This window comes from Trachemys scripta, chromosome 1 (genome assembly GCF_013100865.1).
Source record: "Trachemys scripta elegans isolate TJP31775 chromosome 1, CAS_Tse_1.0, whole genome shotgun sequence".
NCBI lineage: Eukaryota > Metazoa > Chordata > Testudines > Emydidae > Trachemys > Trachemys scripta.
Window position 1 is genome coordinate 334,822,693 of NC_048298.1, and position 27,269 is coordinate 334,849,961.

General features: G+C 54.0%; 1 protein-coding gene across 1 annotated transcript in view; it reads left to right on the forward strand.

The window, feature by feature from the left end:
• Nucleotides 1-27,269, forward strand: part of ARHGEF17 (Rho guanine nucleotide exchange factor 17) — a 249,337-nt gene that overhangs the window by 168,002 nt on the left and 54,066 nt on the right. Inside the window, exons 3-5 of the mRNA XM_034779747.1 lie at nt 9,118-9,300; nt 23,313-23,429; nt 24,571-24,663. Coding sequence (XP_034635638.1) covers nt 9,118-9,300; nt 23,313-23,429; nt 24,571-24,663 — 393 coding nt within the window. The remainder of the gene's footprint in view (nt 1-9,117; nt 9,301-23,312; nt 23,430-24,570; nt 24,664-27,269) is intronic.

Genomic DNA, 27,269 nt, shown 5'->3' on the forward strand with positions numbered 1-27,269 from the left:
TGTATTCCCAGGCCCAGCTGCCCTCAGGGACCTTTGAATAAACTCTGTAGGGAAAGGACTTTGAACAGCGATCTGCACCTGGGGGTGACCTGGTAGGATGTTCAGCGGCTGATATCCAGCTTCATATTCATAAACTGCTGCTAAGCCATGAGTTGTACCCACAGACCTGGGCAATGCAATGGCTTTAAGAAGTCACTCAGTCTCTGCTATAGCCAGCCAGCTGCAGCCAGGATACAGAAGTGGTCAAGGTGGAGACCCCGGAGCTTTCACGTATGGCCTTGGAGAAATCTCTCACGTAGCCTGTGGTTGCCCTTGTCTCTGAATCAGAGGAGGGGACCTATGGAGATTACCAGGATAAACCACCTCTGCTGGGGCTGCCGTGCAATATTAATGATGACAAAGTTAATCAAGGAGCCCATGGAAGAGACATCTCCAGAGCAGGGATGATCTTGCAGCAGCATGGAGTTGGATTAGATGTTTGTGTCCAGATTGTGTTGGTCTAGAAGTGAGCTGCTTGAGAAGCTCAGCTGGCTACTGTTAGTGCTAAAAGGGACCCTTCTGCAAGGAGCAGGAATTGGGCATGTGCCCTTTTTAGTCTTCGTGAGGCATAAAAACAGCCCGGAAGGATGGGGGGTTTTGGATAAGGGAGCGTTATTTTTAATCTTTGTTTCTAATAGAGTGACATGTGGAGGATCAGGGTCTCATTGTGCTAGGTGCTGTACAAATATAGAGCAGGACAATTCCTGCCCCGAAGAGCTCAAATTAATCTAAGCTAAGGACCAACAGCTGGCCTAACAGAGGCGGGAAAGGATGGTCCAGTAGTTGGGGTGCCTGCCTGGAACATGGCTGTCCCGGGTTCAATCTCCTGTCCTGCCACAGGCATTCTGCGTGACCTTGGGCAAGTCACTTAAGCTCTGTCTACACTACAGACCTTACAGTGACACGGCTATACCACTGCAGCTGCACCGCCATAAGGTCTCCCATGTAGCCGCTCTTTGCCGATGGAGGAGAGCTCTCCTGCCAGCATAATTAAACCACCGGAAACAAGTGGCAGTAGCTATGTCGGCAGGAGAGCGTCTCCCACTGACGTAGCACTGTCACACCAGCGCTTTTGTCCATGAAACGTATGTCGGTCAGGGGTGTGTTTTTTCACACCTTGACCGACAAAAGTTTTACCAACAAAAGTGCTAGTGTAGACAAGACTCCCGTTTCTCAGTTCCCCATCTGTACAATGAGAAGAACAGCACTGGCCTACCTCAGAGGGGTGGGGTGAGAATAAATGTTAAAAACTGGGAGGTGCTCCTATACCACGGGGCCGTATAAATAGATAGCCGAGATGAGGGACAGTACACGAACAACGAGTGTTAACATAGTGCCAGCGGCTTTGCATCTTCCATCCCCTACCTCCTCTCTCAGTGAATAGATGGGCGGATTCTCTCCCCTGAGGTCCTAGCTCCTTAGTGGGAGACCAGCAAAAGTCCTCCAGCTCCCAGAGAAAAATGAAGCAGACAGATTTGACTCCGATGCAGCGACACCAAGCATACAGGGACTGGCAGGCATGAAAGGCTGCTCCTTGCGGGGTGGTTTTTCTGCTGCTTGTTCAGCTACAGCTTTGATTTATTTCTTTGTAAAAGAAAACCCTTTGGTCTAACCCAAGTCAGAAAGTCTCTGCTTTTCAGGGAATGGCCTCGGAGACACGGTGCACAGGAGCCAGGAAAAAAATAGCCCTGAGGCTTAGGAGAGAACCGCATGATGCAGAACATAAGCTCTCAGGAGAGAGTGCCAATGCACAAACGCTTCCCCTAGGATATCCCATGATGCCCAGGGAGCATTCCTGCATTGGGTCACTCGGCGGAGGGGTGGGGAGGCTCAGAGTTCAGAAAGGAACTGGCTTTGTGGGGATGATTAATAGGCCTAGGAACTGTTCCCATCACAGCTGCTCCAGCCCATCAGGCTGTGACAAGGTGCTTTCTGTGGGGCCAAGCTGCTTAGAGCCGCGTGGCCGAGGCCAGGCAGTTACATTTAGTAGGAACATTTCTTTCTCTTTCTCTGCCGGGATTGCCAGGCTGGATACGGGCGCTTAGCTTGAAACCAGGTGTGCGCTCACGAAACAGTTGTGTTCCCCCTTTGGATTTATAGGGTGAGATCCTGGCCCCACTGAAGTCAGTGGACGTTTTGCTATTGATTGCAATGGAGCCAGGATTTCACCCTTCGCACAGCCTGCCTCTCCCAAGCTCTTGGCCCCTTTGACATAATGTTAAAAAAATGCACTAAAATAACATCAGCACCGCACATAGTCTCATTGTGGTTTTCCTCTCCCCCCCACCCCCTGGCCCCCGGCTGTTCATTGTATTTGCATATTGTCACTCATTAACGCTGTAGTAAGCTTGTACGTTCTTCAGGGCCGGGATGGGTGTGTACAACACCTAGCACAACGCAGTTCTGATCCCTGATTGGGACCTCTAGGTGTCACTGTCATCTGAACCATCATTACATGACCAGCCACAGAGATCAAATCAACCATCTCCTACCAGGCCTGCAGTCACGCCATATCCTGTCCCATCACGCCCCTTGCTGCTCAAATGCCCAGGCAAGTCGATGGGCCTTGCAACATACTCGGATGGTCACCAGATTCAGGCTGCTTCAGACGGAGCACTGGTGTCATTTCACCACCTAACAAGCACTCGGCACGGGCAGCCCTGCCTAGAGAGCCTGGCAGCAGATGGCAAAGCTACCAACCACACTGGCAAGGGACCCATGCAAAAGAACCAGACTGCAGGTTTCAGGCAAGATGCAGCTGCCATGTGATCATGTGACACCAGCTGGCAGTGTGGCAGTGCCCTCCCCTGCCCCCCCCCGATGTGAAATCTCATGCCAAATGATGGACAGACCCCTTCAATCAAACGTGCCGATGTCACCTTCATGACGACTTCTGGTTGGTTCCCCCAACCTACCAGCACCATCGCGCTTTTATCCAATGGGCCTTCAGCGAGCTAGTTGACATCCACGCCTCGAGCACTGGGGAAGGTCATTGACGGCACTGGCTGGGTCGGATGAAGTAGAGTCCATGCCTCCTCCTCCCAACAGCTCCCTAGACACACTGAACCTGGGAGGTGCCTGGAGAAAAGCCCCACACACAAGAGCAATGGCTCCCAGATTTGTGCAGGAAGAATGAACCCGCCGAGGGGAACCCCATCTGCTCCCATTGCAGCTCGCAGGGGAGCCAACACCTCGTGAAGGCAGCTGATCGCTCCCACAGCCTAAGCATGGATGCCCAATGTCTATCCCTCACCAGGAGGAGAGGTAGCAGTTTTCACCCCTTAACCTTCTTTGCAAAGATCCTGGAAGGCTCAGTTAATGAATGTTTGAGAAGCTCTCTGAGATCATGGTTATTATGATGTGGGTGAGGGATAGCTCAGTGGTTTGAGCATTGGTCTGCTAAACCCAGGGTTGTGAGTTCAATCCTTGAGAGGGCCACTTAGGGATCTGGGGCAGAATTAGTACTTGGTCCTGCTAGTGAAGGCAGGGGGCTGGACTTGATGACCTTTTAGGGTCCCTTCCAGTTCTATGGGAGAGGTATAAAAAAAAATCCTCCTTGTATAAATGGGGGAATAAGAAGTTAAGTGACTTGGCAAAAGGTCAAACAGCAAAGCAGTGTCACAGCCAGGAATGAAAACTCAGGAGTTCTGGCTGCCGGCCTCTTGCTCTAACCCCTAAACACACTCTATTCCCCCCTGTGTGTTAACTCAACCCCTGTGATTATGGCAAATGAGAGATGTTAGTCTGAGACCATTTGGTTTTAAAGTCAGTGGAACTTATTTCTGGGTAAATCCAGATGAAAAGTGTGTTCTCTGGCTAACGCCTTGTATCCTGAAGCTCGTCCCAGAATGACTGAAAACAGCTTTATTCTAAACCCCCGAATAAAGGGGGGGATTTCTCGTGTTTCATGTCCCCTGTGCGGCATTAGAAGCCCCACTGCAGTCTAACCTTTTAAATGAACCCTACATCGGTCCCATCTCCCTCTGAAGTGGAGAACTGTGCCAATAATCTAAGCTGTGTGAACTGCATGTCATCTAGTCATGTATACAAAGGGGAAATGTCACCGGGTCTGAGGCCAGCTGGCCGCTGAGTGAGTAGAAGCACCCAAGGTCGTCCTCATTCCACCGGGCGTTTGGAATGCTCTGCCGGAATTGGCCTCCCTAGATAGAATCCTGGCCTCAGCTTGGCAGCGAGCAGCACAGCTCAGGTCACCCCCGGCCTCTCGTTGCAAGTCCTACTCCCGTGCCCAAGCCTGGCTGGCTTCTTGCTACCCTCCCACAGCACCTCTGGCAGGGGGTGGGGGGGAGGCATTGCTGTAGCCTACGTTCCCTGTAAGCTGCATGGCCGCGTGGCCGCCAGCAGCCTATTTAGTGCCGCGCAGGCGCTCAGTGAACCGGCCCGGAGCGGGGACCTGCCGGGTCGGGGCGGGTCAGCCGGATCGGGCCCAGCCACAGCCTGGGCCAGCCCCAGAGTGGCCTGGACCCAGTCGCAGCCAGGGCGGCAAGGCCCGCCCCCGCCCCAGAGGGGCCTAGACCCAGCAGCGGCCCGACCCCGTAGTAGCCCTCCCCCAACCTGAACCTGCTGGGGCAGGGGGAGGGGCACCTATCCTGTAGCTACAGCCCCAGAGCTCCCATGGCAGGAAGAGAGCGCTGGGGGGAGCCCTCTCTCCCCACTATAGCCCTGGAGCATCCTCCTCCACTCCAAACCCCTCCTCCCTGGCCCCACCCCAGAGCCCGCACCCCCAGCCAAAGTCTTCACAACCCTCTACCCCACTTCTCTGCCCCAGTCCTGAGCCCCTCCTCCCCGGCCCCACCCCAGAGCCCGCACCCCCAGCCGGAGCACTTACACCCCTGCACCCCACTCCTCTGCCCTAGCCCTGAGCCCCTCCTCTCCGGCCCCACCCCCGAGCCCCCACCCCCCGCCAAAGCCTTCACAACCCTCCACCCCACTCCTCTGCCCCTTTCCTGAGCCCCTCCTCCCCGGCCCCACCCCAGAGCCCACACCCCCAGCCGGAGCCCTCACACCCCTGCACACCAATCCTCTGCCCTAGCCCTGAGCCCCCTCCCACACTCCTAACCACTTGGCCCTATCCCCACCACATGAATTTGGTTACGTGTACCAATGTGAAGGTGTCACCCATCACCTCCATATTGGTGCACATAACAAAATTCATTCCGCACATGGGTGGGAAAAATGAGAGGGAACATGGCATAGCCTGCTTTACTCTGGCTATACCCAGCATCCAGATGGCTCCCTGAGAGCAGCTGGAAAAGTCTTGGAGCCTCTCTAACCCTCTGGAGCTGATGCAAAACGGCTCTTGGGATCAGGAAACCACAGCGAATCCCCCACCTTCCTGCAGCTGGAGGACAGAGGGATGATCTCTGGGGTTAGGGCTAAGTACCACTGAACTGCGCAGTCAGTGGGCTGCTGGCTAGGGCCAGTGCAGCACAAACTGATTTCCACGGTGCTGCCGTGACTCTGTGCCATATGAGTTTCCCCTTGGGGTGCCCTGCCTGCAACCTGGAGCTCACACACTGGACCGCCCGTCCCGTTGGTGCAGCGTAATGAAGCAAGATTCCATCTCAGCAGCACCTGGCGGCAGTCATCCGCCATGAAGAATGACAGAAGCTAAGGGAGCGGGCACTTGGTTGGCTTGAAGGACAGGGTGGCTAATAAGCATTTAGAGTCCTTGAATTCACGTGGTGAAGTTCCTGGAAATGTGCTTGTCTTATTCATGTGTGCAGCCCGGCAAAGCACACCGCCCCCAGGCATGACTGGTGCAGGAGATGGAACATGTAATGAAGGAGCAAGCTGTCCCCTCCCCCCACCCTGCACTTCCATTCCCACAAAGTGAATTAAAACGCCTTCCAGCGCTGCAGATGGCTGTGTTTTGAGGTGGTGGGAGTGGGAACAGCTGAGGAGTCCACCAGCTTTTTGTGTCTTTGGGGGTTGCAGGGCGTGCCTGTCTGTGCAGCTAGCCATCCAGAGAGGTAGGGCACTAGCCAGGAACTCAGGATGCCTGGCTTCTATTCCTGACTGTCCCACTCACCTGGTGCGTGACCATCAGCAAGTCACTTGACCGCTCCGTGCCTCAGTTTCCCCCTCACCACTTGTCCGTCCTGTAAGCTCTTAGAGCAGGGCCTGTCTCTCGTTCTGTGTATGTACAGTGCCTAGCACACTGGGGCCCTGATCTCAGCTGGGACCTCGACAAATAGGACTCGCCATCCTTAACGTTGGTACAGTCCACAAGCCCACCTTTGGCTGTAATTCCATTGTTATTTCTTGGTGGCGCTCAGTGGGGTGGAGAACTGAATAACACGGGCCTGCCACTCCTTGCAGTTACACCAGTTCCTGGGTCTGTCTGTGCCGGAGCTGGAGGTGTGATTTCCAGCTCAGGGATGTGCACTCACTTGGATCGAGCAAACAGGCTAAAACCAGACGTGTAGCCCTAGCAGCACAGGTGGCAGGCTGGGCCAGTCACCCCAAGTACAGTTTCCCCCTCACCATCCCACCCCAGCTCCCTGGAGACTTCCTCTTACCCTGTATACCGCCATTGACTTCGGGGATGTTATTGGTGATTTACAATGGTACACATGAGAAGTCCTGCTGGTGTCCGCTGGCAGACCGGCCACCTCTCTGAACTAGAGGTTCGAGCCAAGCTACAAAACCTGGATCTGGGTTTGAGTCTGGATTTCAAACCCGCCACTAGGTTTGAGGGTGTGGCGATGTGGAGTTCTGGTTCGACTTGTCAGGGAGGTAGGAGAGGCTGTCATCTTGAAACTGGGATTCGGGTTCCGGTCTGGAATTCACAGTCCCCCTCCCCCCAAAGTGTATGTGGGAGTTCAGATTTTTGAGGGGGTGGTTTATTTGGTGAGCATGGGTAATATGCTTGGTGCTGTACAGCACAGAGAGTCAGTGTCCCCAGCCTCAAGGAACTGCCCTCAGCCTGGTTCCTGAAGTGAGGAGCTGTGACAAGACCCAACAAGCTCTTCATCATCATCTCCCTGCCTCCATCTTTGCTCTCAGCACCTCCCCTACCCCTCCACACCCCACAATCCTCTCATCTGACTGCCCTCCCACTGCCGGCTTTGAACTTCTGCCCTGCTGACTCCTGAGCCAGGCATCCACCCCCTCTCCTTCCCGCCCTGTCCTCCTCACGCCAATAGTCTGCTTACCTGCTGCTCCATCCGTTGTCTTGTCCAGCTTAGGGCCTGATCCACAGCCCACACCAGTCAGTGGAAAGACTCCCACAGATGTCAGTGGGCCGTGATCCAGGCCTTAGTCTGTAAGGGGATGTCTACGCTGCCATGTAAACCCAGGGTTCGAACTCAAGCTCAGGCCTAATCCCATTTCTGTCTACACACAAATCACACTAACCCAGGGTCCGAGGCCCCGTGGGGGTGAGGGTCTGAGCCTGAGTTAAGCCAGGACCCAGGGTTTAAGCCCTGTTGCTTTGCGGTGCAGACACAACCCCAGTAGACTCATGCTTTGGGACTCCACCAAAAGTATCCCACGGGCCAAATTTCTTTGCCCTCTGGACAATCCAATTTGGTGTACCGTCAAGTTTTCCTACACTGCACCACGAACCAAGGGCTAGAAAGGCCACATTTCGAGAGAGCGCTAGGAAGTCTGGGAGATGATTGGTTGGACTCAAGCCTGCGTATTGCAGTGCGGAGGCTGGAGCCCCGGTTTTGGGTCCGGGTTAGAAAATTCTTGACCTAGGGTTAACAGTTAGTGTAGATGCTCAAGCCCTGGGTTCTCTAACCCAGCGTCCACTGACTCAAGTTCCACTAAGCCGAGGCTTACATTGCCGTGTAGACGTACCCCGAGGCTGTGTGGATGGGGTAAGTGCCTTTACCCTGTAGGGCAGATCCTGAGAGCTGCGGCACTCCAGGCTGCATCTCCCATTGACTACAAGGCTTTCCTGAATATCTACATTCCACTACGATTGATTGGATGGGGGAGAGAGAGCTCAGTGGTTTGAGCACTGGCCTGCTAAACCCAGGGCTGTAAGTTCAGTCCTTGAGGGGGCCATTTAGGGATCTGGGGCAAAAATCTGAGAGGGACAGTACTTGGTCCTGCTGTGAAGGCAGGGGACTGGGCTCAATGACCTTTTGGGGTCCCTTCCATCTCTATGATATAGGTATATATTCAATGGCAAGACTTCCATGGACTGGGGCTGGGGCAGGGGCAGGGCCTTAGTTTGTCAAGTGCCATGTGAGGGTCTGATCCTGTAAGGTGCTGCATGCCCTCAGCCCCCCAGTGATATCTCAGGATCAGGCCCTACATGTGCAGCACCAAGCAGCCATCAGAGTAGGCCACAGATGCTGGACTGCGGTACCTCCAAATGAACCAGGCGGGAGCAGTGCGCCATGCAGCCATCCCAAACTCTTGCCAGGTGGACTGTTGTAAACAGCACCACATTGATTCCCTCACTTCCCCGGGGTGGGAAAGGAGAGAGGTGGAGCAGGAGTGGTGGGCTAAACCACAAGAGCATTTGATTTGTTCCACGGCACAGTTACTTGTTTCATTAGTATCCCTGGACTGTGAGTGACTACGAAGCCCATAAACTCTGAGCACATTTCCTTTGTACTTTGTCTCTGGCTAGTTTACATGGAGTCTCTTGTCAGCAAGCGCCATCATTGGGTTGTGTTGGAAATTCTGGCTAGATTACAGCCGTGGAACGGCGAGGGGAGATTTTTACAGGAATGTGGCTCTCACTTGATAGATTAAATTTGTAAACGGCTGGGGTGGCAAACCAGCTGAGACACGCCGCTGTTAAAAACCACCTTATAACCTTTCCAGTAAGGATCGCAGAATACTCTGCATAGATGAGTAATAATTATCCCATTTACAGGTGGGGAAATCGAGGCACAAGTGCTTCCCTTTGCTATGACTCACTCTTGGGGGGCAGGAATGGGTTTTAATTACAGTGGGGCAGTGATTTTTTTAGTCCACACTAGTTTGATGAACCCCACAGCGTAGCTTGAGGAGCGTAGATGCCCTTAGACTCCATCCCGTCCTTGGCTCCGCCGATAGGTTGTTTTGATATTTTTTTTGTTCTTATTATTTTTGTAGGGTTACATGAAGCCCCTGAAGCAACCAGAAAACTCGATCCTCTGCGACCCGGCCTTGGTGGACGAGATATTCGACCAGATCCCCGAGTTGCTGGAGCACCACGAGCAATTCCTGGAGCAGGTCCACAACTGTGTGCAGAACTGGCATGAGAAGCAGAAAGTGGGAGACGTCCTGGTACAATCTGTAAGTATAGCAAACCTCCCCCCACACATACCCTACGTTACGGCACCTGGGGCCCTTGCTGGGCAAGGTTCACATTGACTTCAGCAGAAGGAGGGGGACCTGTGTGCCCATGACAAGAATCCATATTAACTTGTCCAACTTAACTTTAATCCACAGGACACAAGGAAGGTCGGTCCTGTGCCAGATAGGGAAGTGAGTCATTATTTGATGATCTGGGCATGGGTAATGTAAACTAACCACCGTGCCTATAAATGGACGGTACTGCGGAGCAGTAAAGCTCTTAATGAGAGCAGAAAGCCCAGACAAGAATGCCAAGTGCAGATTGCACTGCTCTTGCTCACGGTGGTGAGCTGTCCCTGTCCGGACTTCAGAGCTGCTTGGCTGGGTAAATGCTCCCCGTCATGAGTAACAGTTGCACAATCTGGCACCTCTTTAGAAATGATATGAGGAAGCTGAAACTTTGCAGTCTCTTTTAATGGGCCAGATCCTGCTAGCCTTCCCTGCCGTGGCTCCGGACGTACACTGGTGGAACTGAGATCAGGATCTGGCCTGGTGACTCCAGATCAAGATGGCTCCATTCCCCAGCCCGAAAACCAAAAATGGTTTTCCTGAGCCCTGCCAGCCCACCTTAGATGTGAAAAATCCAGCCAGGCTGCCTCTGATCTCACCCCCTGGAATGAAGAGCCCCCATCAGAAGTTAGCTGACAGTGGGGTTGGCGAGACGCTAGGCAGAACAGAATCCAGGGTGTCTTGGCCATGAGCAGGCAGGTCTCAAGGACACACCCACGCCCCCGAGAGCAGGTCCAATGAGTTCGAAGATGTCTTTTCTAGAAAGTCTTGCTCCTGCTTCTTCTCTAGTCTCAGAAAAGGACATGTGGCAGGGGAAGTTAGCATCCCCAGTTCTAATCCCAGCTCCACCACTGACAAGCCATTTGGTCCCGAGAAAGACACTTACTTTCCTGGTGTCTCCTCTGTAAGCTGGGGAGGATAACTCCCACCTCTCAGAGGGTGGTCAGGCTTATTTAGATTTTGTGATGTGCTTTGTGCAGTGCCCCAGAAATCCCAAGCCTCATCAGAAATAAAAGGGACAGCATCTGAGATCACGGATGCAATGCGCACAAGGCTTGGTGGTTTCTCCAGGACAGTCCTCAGAGCCCCAGATGTACCAGTTTTATAGAGACAGTCCCAATCTTAGAGGCTTTGTCTTATATAGGCGCCTATTAACCCCCACCCCCATCCCAATTTCCACCCCCGTCAAAGTTTTTCACACTTGCTATCTGGTCACCCTAATCTACACTTGTATTTAAGTGGCAAAACCTCCCCACCTCCCCTGGCTAACCCAAACAAGTGGCAAAACCTCCCCACCTCCCTCTCCCTGGCTAACCCAAACAAGCTCCTCCGGGGGAGGAAATCGTGCAAGCCCTTGTGCAGACAGGACTCCCGCTACTGCTAGCCCCAGGTTGCGCTGCATCGGGGTCACCAGCAGTGGGACAGTCTTTGCCAATGAACTCTAGTCCAGGCAGGCCTGAGTTACTTCCCCTGCCTCCTGGTGATAGACTCCCTACTGACAGAAGTCTGCCTTCACAGCTGAGCAGCGGTATATGTACTTCAGGAATGTAAACAGCTGAAGACATAAAGAAGGAGGGGCGCAATCAAATAAGTTTGAGAACCCCTGCTCCAGAGTCCCAACGATTGGTCACCCTGCAGGGCTTGCTACAGATCAGCAGGAGGCGCTCCGCCACAGGGCTTCCATGGCTTCTAGAGTTCTGTGCCGGAGATCAGACCAAAAGATCGCGGGGCTCCCTTCGGGCCTTGGAATCTGTGACTCTGTGCCAGCCTGAGGAGGACGGTACCAAGCCCTGGTCCTGAATCCTGACCTTCACTGCTGCTTCCACGCACAGGCTGGTGAGACAGATCATTCCCACAGAAGCCTCTTTGCACGGCAACTGCTGCCTGGCAGCAGAGAAGTGTGCAGGCCACCAGGGGCTTATGGCCAATCATGGTGCCATCTGGGTAGGCTGGGCACTAGTGTCTCACCTCAAAGGTAGTGCTGCTGGAGAGGCAGCGCGGCCTCCCATAAAGATTCGGCAGTGACAGACCCTGCTGGCACGCCCCAATGTGAGTGGGTGGCCTGTCTGGCTAGACTGCAAGCTCTTTGGGGCAGGGTCTGTCTCTCTTCTCGTTATGTGGATGTACAGCTCCTAGCACAGTGGGGCCCTGATCTCCATGTGGGCCCTCTCAGCGCTGCTGCAGTACAGATAACAAATACCGGTAATTCGGAGAGCCTTAAGACTGGAAGGGAGAACGCAAAACCTACGTCACCAGAGCGTTACCATTGTTTCGGGAAGGGACGCTGTGAACCGAGCAGCTGGGGCGCTGCCCTTCCAAAGGGAGCCCAGCACGGAGCAAGGACGAGGCGGCAGGCTGGACGAGGGGATGGGGGGTCTCTGCACAGTCAGCCACTCTCCGAGCATGGGTTACATACAGCCCTGTGCCGTCCCGAACATTTCCAAATCAACCTCTTCAGGCGGCGTTCCCTTCCCACTGGCCCCACGGCTGGTGCACAGGCACCTGTGCAGCCCCTGTCTGACTCCCACAGCAGCTGCCTCGCTGATAAATGAGCAGGGACAAGCAGACTCTTCATGATTCAATCAAGCTGGATTTAATGCACACTCTGTCCCTGGCAATTAAAATGGAAACCAGCCTGATGCTGGCATCCTAGCCGCTCACCTAATGGACTGCACGATGTCACAGGGCTTTCACAGAGCTCTGCTGTTTAGCTGGAGGTGATGGTGGAGGATTGTGCAGCACGGGACAGGAGAGACACCACTCAGTAATAAAGGAGAATGAGACAAGTTCAAGGCAGAGCAAGCTGGCTCAGCTGGGGCCCTGCGGCAGCGTCACCTCAGTAATAAACATGGCCCGGATGACGGATGCCTTGATTAGTGTGATACAGGTGGTGCAGTGGCTGGCAAGATTGCCTGTGGCTCTCAAGACAGGAACGCTGATGGTGACCATCACAGGAAGGCTTGGGGTGTTCATTTTTCACCATCTCCTCCCAGCACGTGGCTAGTCGCTGCAGTGAACGTAGCACAGTTGAGGTGGGACGTCCAAGGTGACCGTCACTACTTATAATTCTGCCCTGTGTGTAGTGGTGCTGGGCAGGTGTTTCGGACTGGGTGAGGCGTATGTGTCAGTGGGTGTTCGGGGGGGGTCTGACTTTGCTCGTGTTTGTGTAGCAGGAGAGTTGTGTTTTGCGTGTAGGTGTGTGTTCAAGGGCAGGGCTGTGTGTGTTCAGAGCGGTTGGCATGCACATGGTTTAGCTTATGCGAAGATGTGAACGAGTTGGAGTGTGGTGTGTGTGTCTTTTACACAAGTGTGGAGCCTTTTCTTTGCTAGTATTTATATCCCCACAGTGCCTACAAGCTCTAAGGCAGGATCAGGCCCCACTTGTGCTAGGTGCTGTACATACAGTGGAAAGAAGAAGACATCAGACAGGACACAACAGGTGGACAAACAGACAAGTGGGAGCAGGGAGTGGGAGAGTTTATAAAATCTATAGAGTTTAGCCTACAAGCAGGAGGCCCAGTTCACCACAGGGCCAGACAGTAGTGACTTAGAGGCATGACAGCGTTAGCACTGCAAACGTTCTAAGCAGCAAGTGGGTGTGCATTCACAGGTGTGTTGGAAAATGTCCCAGACACACCTGAGGCAGGGCATGTATTTGATTGGCCTCTGCCTGCTCCCAACTTTTCTAGCTGCTGGAGGACCAAGTCTCGCTGGTTCCTGGGAGGTCTCTCAAGGCAACCCATGGAGGTCCAAATGCATTGGTCTTCTCTTCCAAAAGGACAGTGCACCAAGGCAACAGAGCCTAAAATGGGGGCATACTGTCACAAAGGGGCCTCAGGCATTGATGCAACTTGGTCCCTCCTGTTCTCTGCCTGTGGCACACAATACTTCAGTCTCCTGAGGGCTGTAATACTTCGGTCTAATTCTGTTGCAGCGCTTGGTGTGTGTCTGTTGGGTGGTGTTTAGTGGCCTGGGCTAGGAGATCAGATGGATGATGTGGTGGTCCCTTCCGACCTGAAACTCTGTGGTTGCTTATGTGAATGAGGCTGTGTTCCTAGGTACATATCGGGGTTTGGTGGGTTGGTGGCTTTAATCTGCAACCTCAGCTGGTGTCAACCGGCATAATGCCATTGTAGTCAGCGGAGCTTTCCCGCTTCACTCCAGCTGAGATTCTGCCCTGGGATGTGTGTGTAGTGTTGGCATTTTGGAGGTGCGCTGGGGTGCTGAATGCCTCCATCCCATGGGTGTTCTGATTAATTAGTTGGTGTTTGTACAGCACTTTAAAGATGTAGTGCGTGAAGGATTCTTGTGGGGATTGTGATTTTGAAAGGGAATTATCTTTTAAATACATATTTTAATGCTGACGTCAAACAAGGTCTTTCATCTTTAATAACCAGCTCCTTGAGCATATTGATTACCTCCCAACCCAGAAAATGTGAGAGGCTGCTCAGAAAGCAAAGGCCAGTAGCTCTAGAAACATAGTTCCTGGCCCTGGTGCCCTTGACACTAGGGCATTGGTGCCATCAGACTGTGCTATGTGCCTCGTCTCTATTTTGAAGGATTCTCGGTTCCTGACCTTTCATTTTGGACAAGCTAAAACCAACAGCCGATATCGATCTATCGCTGCTGCTCAGCACCCAGCCTCGGGCAGGAATGTTACAAAGTCCCCCAAACTGGAGAAAGCATCTAGGAGACATCCGCAGCGCCTGAATGGGTGATCACAGCATCACTACAACGGGAGTGAAGATCCCACGTGGATTTATGGCTCATCCCCTTCACAATCTCAGCGACTGCATGAATCACAGTGATGGTGGTGTGCAATTTGTCAGGCTGGAGTATTATTGGGAGGGGGCGGATGAGCTGTTCTATGGGTTAGAGAGAGCCCAGGGCATGAGGCAGCTACCAGTGTGTGTACACACAAGGGAGCATTAGGGTTTGTCTATGTTTACCCCCTGTCACATGTGGCTGTGGTTTCTCTTGCCGTCTTTTTTTTTTTTTAAATATGGAGATATACACCTATCTCATAGAGCTGGAAGAGACCTTGAAAGGTCAAGTCCAGCCCCCTGCCTTCACTAGCAGGACCAAGTACTGATTTTGCCCCAGATCCCTAACTGGCTCCCTCAAGGATTGAACTCACAACCCTGGGTTTAGCAGCCAATGCTCAAACCACTGAGCTAAGCAGGCTCTGTTCAGCGACTAGGGTGGGGAACCTTTAAGTGGAAAGCCAAGTGCCGCAGCATGTCAGTAGTAAACCCGCGTCCAGGGAGCTGTGTTACTGCACGAGCTGGGCTGCTTCTTCCACCGCCCTGCACCCTGTCCTGCCACTTACATCTATCTGTGCAGAATGGGTGCAAAACACTCTATGGCCCGTTCCTCAGCCAGTGTCCCTTGCTGCCGCTGACCTGAAGCCAGTGGCACTGGCTCGACTTCCAGCTGAAGATTTGACCCATAACCGGATCATTGAAGGCAGTGGAGCTGGGCTGAGGTTCTGGTCCTGTCATTAGGGTCTGGTAGTGTTCTATACTCACTCTGATCAGTTGTGACTGATGACACAGGGGACAAAGTGGGGGCTGGTATTTGGAATAAGACCTAGAACCCCAGCTCCTGACCCTTTGTGGGGATATTAACCCTGGTATCCTGGCCAAGATCCAGCTTTTGCTGAAGACGTTCTCTGAATTCCCCCTGCAGTTGATGTGAAGAAGCAAAGTGCTGGGGGGTGCGTTTGGATGAAGGGAGCTGTATAAAGGCTCTTGCTCCACGCCCTGCCTCGAGGAAGCGATGCCAGTGCTGGGGAGGAGCGGTAATCGGATGGCACACACAGGGGCAAGCCGGCCTAGTGCTCCATCCCAAACCCAATCCCTTTTTCAGCCCTCTCCTTGATTTTGGCAGGGGCAGGGCCATGCTGGAGCCAGGAGCCAATTGATCTTGTGGCCGCTGCGGGCTGTTTAAAGCTACACTGCTTGGGCCAGATGGAATCCACACAGTGTTAAGGGTTGCCTCGTTTGGGCTAACGCTAACGTCTCCTGGCCGCCTGCTCTGATGCTGTTCAAAATCGAGCTGCATCTGAGCCAGGGAGGAGAGAAACGCTGCACGACTCCTTGCCAGGAGGCAGCTCTTGCTCCAAGGAGCGGGAGCTGGCCGGCTGTGCGACAGGTGTCCCCACTCGGCTGTAGTACTCCGGAGCCCAAGATGTATGTGTGTGTAATTTACTGGAGCTACTACTGCCGTATTTCGTGTTATGAGAGAGCAGCGTCGCTGCCCAGGGTGAGCAGGTACAGAGGCAAAGAGCTGGGGTGTTTAAAGGAGAACACGCATTTGTAGTGTTGCTTTATTCAGACGTGAATGATGCAGCAAGGCAGGGAAGGAGGGACTTGTGATTAAGGGTCAGGTCTAGGAGATGTGGACCCTGCTATTGTGAGGAACTTTTCCTGGCTAGTGAGAGGATCTGAGTCCTCGCTCCCTCTCCCTTTATGCAGAGGCCTGCTTGACCTCGAGGACTTTCCTTCCGCTTCTGTGTGGCAGAGTCCGCGTAACCCCAACAAGGCTGGGCCCAGGATTCCTGGGGGGCTCGACCCCCAACCTTGTCATGGTCACTAGGACAGAGGCTAGGGTGTCTCCATTCCCGAGTGCTCTCTCCGCACTGGATGCTTCCCTGACCCACCGATCATTGCATATCGTTCAAAGCAAATGCAATTTATTAAACAACAACCAATTTAAAAAAATGGGAAAGGTTAAAGGAAAACACGTCACCCCGCTCTGTGGCACGGGCACATCACAACCAGCATCTCTGTAAGGGCAGTTCACAGTCTGTTCCTCACACGTCCCAGGCCTCCTGCCCAGGCCTGGCTGTGCTGCAGGGACGCCGCGGGTTGGACACTTGCTCTGGTGGTGGCCACACACCCTCAGGCTCTAGGTGGCAGGACCCTTCTTTCCAGTGTCACCCCCACCCTGTCAGGGTTACGATCCCCCTTCGAGTCCAGCCTGCCATACCGCTTGGCTGGGGGTGTCTCCCTGCACTGGGCCCGCTGCCCAAGGTCCCCTCTTGCGTTCCCCAACTGCTCATAGCACCTGGCTTCGGACTGCTCCAGCCTCAGCTCCAGCTCCTCTCTGCCTCAGCGCTGCTGCTGCTCCTCCGGCCCCGGCTGCTGCTCTCACCTTAGCTCTGCCCAGGAAGCTCCAGCTCACACAGAGGTGGGGGACCCCGTGCTCTTGACTCCCTCATTGGCCTGTCTGCTCTGTCAATCAGGCTGACCTTAGGGTGACCAGCCAGCAAGTGTGAAAAATCGGGAGTGGGAGGTAATAGGAGCCTATATAAGAAAAAGACCCCAAAATCGGGACTGTCCCTATAAAATCGGGACATCTGGTCACCCTAGTTGGCCTCTCTCCATTGGCCCTGGGGACTATCAGTCTCAGGGTCTTGATTTCTCATCGGCCCTTCCCCTTTCTTTTGGTACTCGGAGCTAGCCAACCAAAAACCCCGCAAAGTTGCAGTAAGGGGCCAACAGTCCTCTTACATTCCCCTTTGCTAAAATTCTGCCACAGCCAGAATGTTCACACCAGCACCATCCAGGTCCCATACCAACAATATTCATCCGCATCGTGTTATATAAAAAACATTAACAATTAACAAAAGAACATTGAACATATTTAACGTTCCATGTCCACTTCTTTATACGATAGGTGCTAATATTCATTAAAACACTACATAGAACCAGTATCGGGCATCTCTAAGTTTAACAGGCGGTACACCCTTACTAGCCCTCTGGGACCTTCTTAAGACTGGTGGTTCGTTACCCATATTTTCTATTCCCCTGCCCTCGGGTAACACTGGATCAGTTTGAGGCATCTGGCCATTCCCCCACTTTGTTCCCCTCTATATTTGGTTTGTGGGACTAGAACCCATCCCCCGCATTGATTTCAGTCTCCTCAAGGTATGCTGATCTATGCCCCCTACGGTCCCTGATCGGACTAAGAGTCGGGGCTGCCCTTACCATGAGGCAAACTGAGGTGGCCGCCTCAGGTGCCAGACTGTGGGGGGGGGTGCCACTAGGACCCAGAGTGTAGAAAATTGTGTCTGCTGCTGGTACATCTGTATTCTCTCTGCTCGAGATGCACAGAGATGGTGGAGTGCGGTGCTGGAGGAAGGAGGGCACAAGAGACATAACAGGCAGGCAGGAGAAAAGGGGAGAGGGAATAACAGAAAGCAGCAGGAGCTGCAGGGAGAGAGAGGAGGAGCCTCTTATATACCTCTCTAGCACCCCCAGGAGCCTGGACTGATTAACACTAGCTTCTCAGGGAGCTTCCTGTTTCCTGCTGCTTCCCTGAACCCACTTGAGGAGAACAGGCAGTCAGCTGAAGTAGTAGGAGCCAGTTAGGCCTGTAGGATGCTGATATCTTCCCTCACTCAGGCCCTGCTACCAGCCTGCTTATTTGTCCCCTTCAACTGAGTGTTGAGAGCCACTATAGCTGGCACAGAACAGCAGTCATGAGTGAAAGAAGAAAACACCCCTCTGGGGCAGCATTTAGAAAAAGAAAGAAAGCAAAGGAAGCGTTTCTATCTAAGCAGGAAGGAGCTCTCCTGAGATACATAGACACAAATGTTCACGGTGAGCCCTCTGGCCCCAGTGAGGATGAGAGTGGTGAGGAGATGCCTGATCTTCCAGTTAGTCAGAGTGCAGGTGACCTGGCAGCTACTGCAGCATCCATATCTCCATCTCAAATGGATGTAACCATGCACAGTCCTGAAGAAAAGTGCAGATCAGAGAAGAGTGTGGTGGAGGCGCATATAACAGCTGCTGCTGCGTTTCGTTCCTTATGTCTAGATGGTCTAGGACTGTGGACCCACTTGAGCAGTAGCCGAGGGACTTTCTTCTACTGCACGGCCACAGCAAGTGAAAAACTTCATGTTCCCCACAGACAATGAAAATAGAAGTTTCCATCCAACACATTACTGGCGTGAAATCCACGATGGTGACAAAGTGGAGAGGCCATGGCTTATGTACTCAAAAACCCAGAATGCTGCATACTGTTTTTGTTGCAAACTCTTCCAGTCTAATGTTCCAGCCACATTGAGTTCTACAGGAACAAAGGACTGGAAAAATCTGACTAGAAATCTGGCATGCCATGAGAAGGCAGCAAATCACCAGAGAGCATTCCATAGGTGGAAAGAGCTTGAGATGAGACTAAGGTTAAAGGCCACCATAGATGATCAGCATCAAGAGACGATTGCATCAGAGTCTCTTTACTGGCAAAATGTTCTGAAAAGGCTCATTGCCATTGTGAGAATGCTTGCTACCCAAAACCTAGCATTGCATGGCACTTCAGATCAGCTGTATGTGCCAAACAATGGAAACTTCCTTAAAATTGTGGCGCTGATGGCTGAGTTTGATACTGTACTCCAGGAGCATCTAAGAAGAGTCACCACTAACCACTACCTTGGAAAAACAATTCAAAATGAGATCATACAGTTACTGGCAACAAAAGTCAAACAGAAGATACTGGCCTTTTCAATCTAGGAGACAAAGACAAACACAATCCATTGGCTGGCCTTTGAAGCTAGCCAAATTCAGAATGGAAATCAGATGCTAATTTTGAACACTGAGGGTAATTAACTCCTGGTACAATTTACCAAGGGTCATGGTGGCTCCTCTGTCACTGGAAATCTTCAAATCAAAGTTGGATGTTTCTTAAAATGTATGTTCTAGTTCAGCTACCGGTATTGGATGTGATGCATGAATCGGTTCAGGAAAATCCTGTGGCCTGTGTTATGCAGCTCAGATTAGATGTTTGAGTGATCTCTGATCTCTGACTCACACCCTCTATTGTATCACAATGCAGCAGTGGAATGGGGAACTGAGCAGTGGGTGGGATTTGCTCATCGGTTCTAGAGGACCAAACAGTCTGGGTGTGATCCAGAACCCTGCATCAGGAGTGCTGGGCTTGTGGAATGGCTGCTTTCCCCTCCCCTGTGATGGAGCCAGCTCGGAGCGGCAGGTCTTCCCCCGCAAGTAATTTCCTTAGAAATGTACTGAACAGATGCAGCATCTTCAATGTGGGGGGGGCTGGAAAACACCCAGCTCTGCTGCTGCACCCCAATCCCACCCTGTGCCATCGTCCACCTCAGCTATGTCAATACACCCCAATCCTACCCTGTGCCGTCCTGCCCCCAACTCTGCCACTGCACCCTAATCCTACCCTGTGCCATCGTCCACCTCAGCTATGTCAATACACCCCAATCTTACCCTGTGCCATCCTGCCCCCGGTCTGCTACTGCACCCCAATCCTACCCTGTGCCATCCTGCCCCCAACTCTGCCACTGCACCCCAATCCCACCCTGTGCCATGCTGCCCCCAGCTCTGCCACTGCACCCTAATCCTACCCTGTGCCATGCTGCCCCCAACTCTGCCACTGCACCCCAATCCTACCCTGTGCCATGCTGCCCCCAACTCTGCCACTGCACCCCAATCCTACCCTGTGCCATCTTGCACCTAGTCTGACACTGCGCCCCAATCCTACCCTGGGCCATCCTGCCCCCAAATCTGCCACTGCACCCCAATCCTACCCTGTGCCATCCTGCACCCAGTCTGACACTGCACCCGAATCCTACCCTGTGCCTCATGCGCCCAGTCTGCCACTGCACCCCAATCCTACTCTGTGTCATCCTGCGCCCGGTCTGCCACTGCACCCCAATCTAATCTGGTGCCATCCTCCACCTCAGCTGTGTCAGTGCACCCCAATCCTACCCTGTGCCGTCCTGCCCCCAACTCTGCCACTGCACCCCAATCCTACCCTGTGCCATCCTGCCCCCAACTCTGCCACTGCACCTCAAACTTGACATGCAACCTGCTGTTCTGTCTAGTTATGGCCCCGTCACTGTAGTATCTGAGTCCATCTTCCAGTCCTCAGCTCCCACGGAGCTCTGCTAATGTACATCAGTCCTGGCCCACGGTGCCCTGTGCTAATCCAGCTCTGGCAATGCGCCCCCTCTGGCATCACTGCTGAGTACCGGCAGCTGTCGCTCACTGGTTCAGGGGTTGGCAGCGGCCTCTGATGCTCAGTGTTCGTCTGCTCCACATAGAATTATGTGACGTTCATCACTGTATCCTGTGGGAAAGGAGACTGTTATTGGACGATACCCCTCTAGTCATCCATTGTTCCTGCTGGAGGGTCAGGGTAAAGAAGGGGGAGGAAAAAGCCCTAGAGATGACGCTGCCTGATCCACTGCATTGTGTTCCTTCTGTGGGCTGCAGCAGTTGGTCCTAAGTGACTCACCCAAGTCACACAGGAAGCCGGTGGCAAAGCCAGAAATAGGAGCCAAGTCTTCTGAGTCCAATTCCTCTACCTTAACCACGAGACCCTCCTTCCTGGGGACGGCTAGATACCCAAGCCAGGCTTTTGGGTCAGAAACCCTGCCTTTCCAAATGCTTCCACTAGCCCTGCCGCCGCCTTTCCTGCTGGACCAGGGGCTGCGGTCCCTGTATTATTATTATTAGTTATCTATATTATCACAGTGCCTACCAGCCCCACTCACAGACCAGGACCCCGTTGTGCCAGGTGCTGTACAAACACAGAACTTCTAAAGCACAGTTGATTCTGTGATTACACATGCCAGCTTGGTTAATAGAAGCGATGAGGTTCTGAAAGACAAAGGGAAGCCAGGTTGGAAACAGCTGACAGTTGGATGGCACAGGCTTTGCGCATGTGTGTGGGAGAGAGAGATTGACAATGTTATTAATTATCTACCTGGCAAAACACAGCAACGATCTAACAAAGTGTCCGTTGAGTGAGCCAACAAGTAGGATTGGGTTAGGAACAGGGGTGCCGGAACAGGGGTCTAGGGGCCATGGCCCCACCACTTTATACCAGTTGTAAGGGCGAGCGATGGGGGGCAAAGAGGAGCGAGTGGAGAGGGGTATCTTGGGGGGGAAGAGGTGGTGTGGGAGCAGGGCCTGGAGGAAGAGGTGGTGCGGGCGCGGGGCCTGGGGGGAGAAGCAGTGTGGGGGTGGGGCCTGGGGGGAGAAGCAGTGTGGGGGTGGGACCTGGGGGAAGAGATCATGTGGGAGCAGGGTCTGGAGGAAGAGCCGGAGCGGGGGCAGGGTCTGGGGGGGAGAGGCAGCGTGGGGGCGGGACCTGGGAGGAGAAGCAGTGGGGGGGCGGGACCTGGGGGGAAGAGGCAGCGCGGGAGCAGTGTCTGGGGGAAGAGCCAGTGTGGGGGCAGGGCCTGGGGGAAGAGGTGGTGTGGGAGCGGGACCTGGGGGGTAGAGCCAGCGCGGGGGCGGGGCCTGGTGGGAGAGGCAGCGTGGGAGCGGGACCTGGGGGGAGAAGCAGGATAGGGGCGGGACCTGGGGGGAAGAGGCAGCGCAGGAGCAGGGTCTGGGGGAAGAGCCGATGCGAGGCCTCAGGGGAAGAGGCGCCGTAGGGGCAGGGCCTCGGGGAAAGAGGCGAGGTGCGGGTGGGGCCTTGGGGAAGAGGCGGTGTGGGGGTCAGAGCCACGTTTCGGGCACTGGTGGCCCCTCCATTTTTAGGGAGCTTCCGTCGCCCCTGGTTAGGAATCGATTCATCCATTCTTCCAAGCAGTCTTTAAACTCACATTCATGCTTCACTGAAGGCAGGCCCAGGCGAATGCAGCAGGAAGCTCCTCGGTCACTCTCTCTCTCTCTCTCACTCACTCACACACACACACACACACACACAGACACACACACACACACACACACACTCTCTCTCTCTCTCTCTCCCCCTCCCCCCCCCGGGGGTGCTCCGCGGCTGGAGCACCCATGGGGAAAAATCAGCAGGTGCTCCACACCCACCGGCAGCCAAGCTCCTCCTGCCTCCTTCTCCCCCCACTGAGCGTGCTGCGTCCCCGCTCCTCCCCCTCCCTCCCAGCACCTTCCCCCACCCCCCGCCGCCTAACAGCTATTTGGTGGCACTTAGGTCTTTCCGGAGGGAAGGGGAGGAGCAGGGACGCAGCATGCTCAGGGGAGGGGGCAGAGAAGAGGTGGGGTAGGGGCGGGGACTTGGGGGAAGGGGGTGAAATGGGAGCAGGAGGAGGGCAGGGACTTTGGGGAAGGGGTGGAATGGGGGCGGGGTGAGGGAGGCGGAGGGGCGAGAAGAGGTAGGGCTAGGGGCGGGGGGGGGGTTGAGCACGCACTGGGCAGAGGGGAAGTCGGCATCTATGCGCGCACACACACACTCTATTGTTGAGGAAGGCCATCTACCCTGTCCTTTTAGAAAACAAACCAGGTCTTCAGAGGACATGCTTTAGCTCAGGGGTTCTCAACCTTTTTCTTTCTGAGGCCCCCTCAACATGCTATAAAAACTCCCCGGCCCACCTGTGCCACAACAACTGGTTTTCTGCATATGAAAGCCAGGCTGGCGTTAGGGGGTAGCAAGCCGGGCAGTTGCCTGGGGTCCCACGCCATAGGGGCCCCCACAAAAACTTAGTCTTTGACTTCCGCCCCAGGTGACAGGGCTCAGGGCCCAGGTTTCAGCCCCATGCAGTGCGACTTCAGCTTTCTACCCTGGGCCCCAGCGAGTCTAACGCTGGCCCTGCTTGGAGGACCCCCTGAAACCTGCTCACGGCCCCCCATGGGGCCCCGGACCCCTGGTTGAGACCCACGGCTCTAGCTCAGCCCCGCAGAAACTCCCCCGGTTCACAGCTGCAGTGAATACTTGGCTTTACTGTTAAGCTTTACGTTCAAAACCAAACTCTGGTGACCAGGTCCCCAGATTAATGGGAAGCCTGGGTGAAGCAGGGCACAGACAGTCGGCCACGCCCAGAGTCAAAGGCGGGGACTCTGCTGCTTCTCCAGCCCTTTCCCAACCCCAGGGTTACTCGTGTGGTTTTGTTCCCTGGTTTTCTCTGTATGACGTGCTCAGAGAAAGCCTCTCTCTCGGTCTGGAAGACCCCTCCCCTCATTGGTCTCTCTGTTTTGCTCCCCCAGTTTTCCAAGGACATCCTGGTGAGCATTTATTCCGCATACATCGATAACTTCCTCAACGCCAAGGATGCCGTGAGAGTAGCCAAGGAAGCCAGGCCGGCCTTTATGAAGTTCCTGGAGGTAGGTTGCTATCCCGGCAGGGGCAGCTGATTTGGTTCTGCAGCTCAGTAGGTACAGTCTGCGCATGTCCAGAGATGAACGGCCAGACTCGTCCCTCCACTGACCGGGGATCAAGGGGCATCATGCTGGAGCACTCTGGTAGGGGCGAGGGGAGTGGGAAAGAAAACGTTGGAGGGAACAAATTTGCATTTATCTGGCCAGGATTTTTCCATATTCCTGATTCTTTTATTGCAGATATTTGGGCCAGCTCCTCAGCTGGTGTGAATTGGTGTCACTCTACATCGTCTGCTGGTGTGAATCGGTGTCACTCCAGATCCTCAGCTGATGTGAATTAGTATCACTCCATTGACTTTATTGGCGCTACACCCTTTTACACCAGCTGAGCGTCTTGCCTCTTGTGTCTGAATAAGAACTTTCTTCCTTCCCGTCCAGCTTCTCCTGCTCCAACGCCCCAGTCCTGTGCTGCTGGCACTAGCCTGGCACCACGGGAGTAACCGGGCTCATTCAGCATTCGCACTGAGATCCCCGTACGAGCCAGATTATGCCCTGGCTGTTCTCTGCACACAGGGCTTGTGGACATGTAGCAGATCAGCTCTGAGGCATCATGCCTCTGTGGGCCAGGCTCAGGCATGCTAGCAGGCTCGGAGTGGGGGAGAGGGGCTGGCCACACCCCCAAGCCATTTGGCCACGCCTCCTTGGTTCAGTCTTCAGTGGTGGAGATAAGCCTGAGTTTCTAGCCTGGGAATTCCCAAGGGACTAGATCTTGATGCTGTCTCTGCAGTCTCCATGTAGCTGTGGTTTTGTGCATGGTCTGGGATTGATTGTAGCTCGTCCTGAGCCTCAGACCATAGGAACTGGATCCGATCTGAGGTCCATCCAGTCCAGTGACAATGACCAGAACCAGATGCTCAGGGGAAAGCATAAGACCCCTGCAGTGGGGAGATGTGGGGCTGTTGCTGCTAGTGATGATAACGCTGGATGCTCTGGAGGTCTGTGGGAATGCCTTACGGAATCTGGTTATGTTCTCAGCCATGACCCGTGCGGTGTTCTGTCCCTGTGAGCCGTGGAGTAAACCACGCAGCCGCTTAATCTCATTTCTGACGAGAACCCCCTTTCTCCTCCCTTCCCCACGGTTCTGCAGCAAAGCATGCGGGAGAACAAAGAGAAGCAGGCGCTGTCGGACCTGATGATCAAGCCTGTGCAGAGGATCCCACGCTATGAGCTGCTTGTCAAGGTGAGGCGGGGCGGGGCCAGCGCGCTGCAAGGGCACGGCCGCATTTCCAGAGCGACCCGGCAGCCCGCCAGGGCTGTCCAGGCGCTCACTGTCCCCACTGGCCTGTAGGCTCTGAGAGGAATGCCGTGAAGCCGTCTGTGGGGCAATGCAGATCGGCTGGGCAGTTGGGAAGAGGTGTAAGTTGGATGCAGTGAGGTCGGTCACCCCGTGAATTCCGGGGGAGCTGATGGAATTCCTGTTTGTAGAGTTGGTCACATTCGGCTTGGACAGAACCCCCAGGGACACTCCGAAGGGAGCGATCCTGCATTAGTGGGGGACAGGCTGGGTGATCATAAGAACGGCCATACTGGGTCAGACCAAAGGCCCATCTTGCCCAGTATCCTGTCATCCGACAGTGGCCAATGCCAGGTGCCCCAGAGGGAATGAACAGAACAGGTAATCATGAAGTGATCCATCCCCTGTCACCCATTCCTAGCTTCTGGCAAACAGGCTAGGGACACCATCCCTGCCCATCCTGACTAATAGCCATTGATAGACCTGTCCTCCATGAATTTATCTAGTTCTTTTTTGAACTAGGCCAATAGGCCTTTTCCCTCTCTGAAGACGGTACCTGAGTCGGCTTGGTGCGGGCTTGCTGAGGGAGGTGTGGTTCACTGGTGTGAAGTCAGGGAGCTGAGTTTGAGTCCCACTTTCATTGCTTTCGGGTCAGGCGTTTGCAAGCTGGTTTGGAAGGATGTCGCGTCCTCGCAGGTCCATTGATGTCAGTAAGACTCACAGGTGCTTCACCCAGCTGAGAATTGACCTTTGACCTCCCTGGCCTGTCTACACAGGCAAAAAGGCGCCTTTTCCAGTTGAGTCAGCTGAGCAGGGCTGCGCGGTCCCTTGGATGCCTGTGTAGATGCGGTTTAATGCCTTTCCAGTTGTACTAGCTGGGGTGGGAGCTTGGGCCACAGCCCAGCCAGCTGACCTGACTTGGAAGGTGTTGAACTGTGTCTACACAGCTGTTAAGGAGGGAGTCTGGTCCCGTTCGGCTGACTGGGCTCACCCCATTGAAGAAAGGTTCTTTCTCCCCATGTAGACAGACTGTCTGTGCCTCTTTTTTGCATGGTTTCTACGTGTGTTATGGGGCCGGATCACAAGAGCCTTCCCAGATCTCTACCCCATCTCCAAAGGGGAATCTGCTTGAGGACAAACAAATAAACCCCGAACCAAGGGCATCAGGATCTGGCCCGTTTCTCTCTGTAGGATGGCTCAGGGGTCCTGAGCTGGAAGGGTTTAGAGATGAGTTCACTGCACTTGTCCATAGCAGGGCTCTTTGCTTTTCTGCGTGTCTCGAATTCCGTGCAAGAGGAGATTCCCCGGAGCCTCTTGGGAATGCCGAGCGCCCTTGCCACGCTCCCTGTGCCTTGCTGGGTCACAGGCGTTCATCAGGGCTTCCGACAGTAGCAAGCACAGGGGCTCCTGGCAGTCTGACGGGTACCTGGGTGGGCCAGCGCTGCCGAGGGGAACCAAACCAGGATGGCTCAGTAAATCTTTGCAGGGTAAAGGTCCCTTTGCAGAGGAAAGAGGGGCAAGGTCACCCGAGAAATCCCTGACTGCACTGTTCCCCCATCCCACCAAGGGGTTGGGCGCTAATAGCTAAGGCATTGCAGCGAGCAACCGATCAGACGAGCCAGTCACTGAGCTGGGGGGAAGCTGGGAAGAGCCTAAGGGTCTGGGAAAGGATTAGATCTATCTAGACCTTAGAGCGAGAGCTGTTTGTAAGGAGCACCTTCCAGCGACGATGGGAGGGGCTGGTCTATTTAAATCCCGAGGGAGGTGGGTAACAAGAGGCCCCACACCTTCAGCGAAGGGAGGAACCACAGCCCCAGAACTGAACAGAAGAGGGGTGCCGGACTGTCGGGTCTGGAAGACGAAATTCCCAGCAGGATTTGCAGAACTGGTGCATCACAGGCCAGAGCTCTGCAAGTGTCCCCTACAGCGCTCCACCAATGGGCCAGCACCCCTGGCCCGGAAAGGCCACCTTGGGGCGTGAAAGGGCAGGTCAGTCTACATGGCCCATCCAGTCCAGGGGCTCTCTTGAGACTTGCCCGTTAGCACCGACCAACTGTGTTTTTGGGCTGTGGACAATTGTCGCCTGGGAACAGCGGGGAGACCCATCCAAATTCTCTCCCGTCGGCCCCCTTTAGCAGCCGCCAGATGGCCTAACCAAAAGAAGGCTAAGGGGAGCTATGATTGCTCTCTCTAAATATATCAGAGGGATAAATACCAGGGAGGGAGAGGAATTATTTAAGCTCAGTACCAATGTGGACACAAGAACAAATGGATATAAACTGACCATCAGGAAGTTTAGACTTGAAATTAGATGACGGTTTCTAACCATCAGAGGAGCGAAGTTCTGGAACAGCCTTCCAAGAGGAATAGTGGGGGCAAAAGACATATCTGGCTTCAAGACTAAGCTTGATAAGTTTATGGAGGGGATGGTATGATGGGATAGCCTAATTTTGGCAATTAATTGGTCTTTGACTATTAGCGGTAAATATGCCCGATGGCCTGTGATGGGATGTTAGATGGGGTGGGATCTGAGTTACTACAGAGAATTCTTT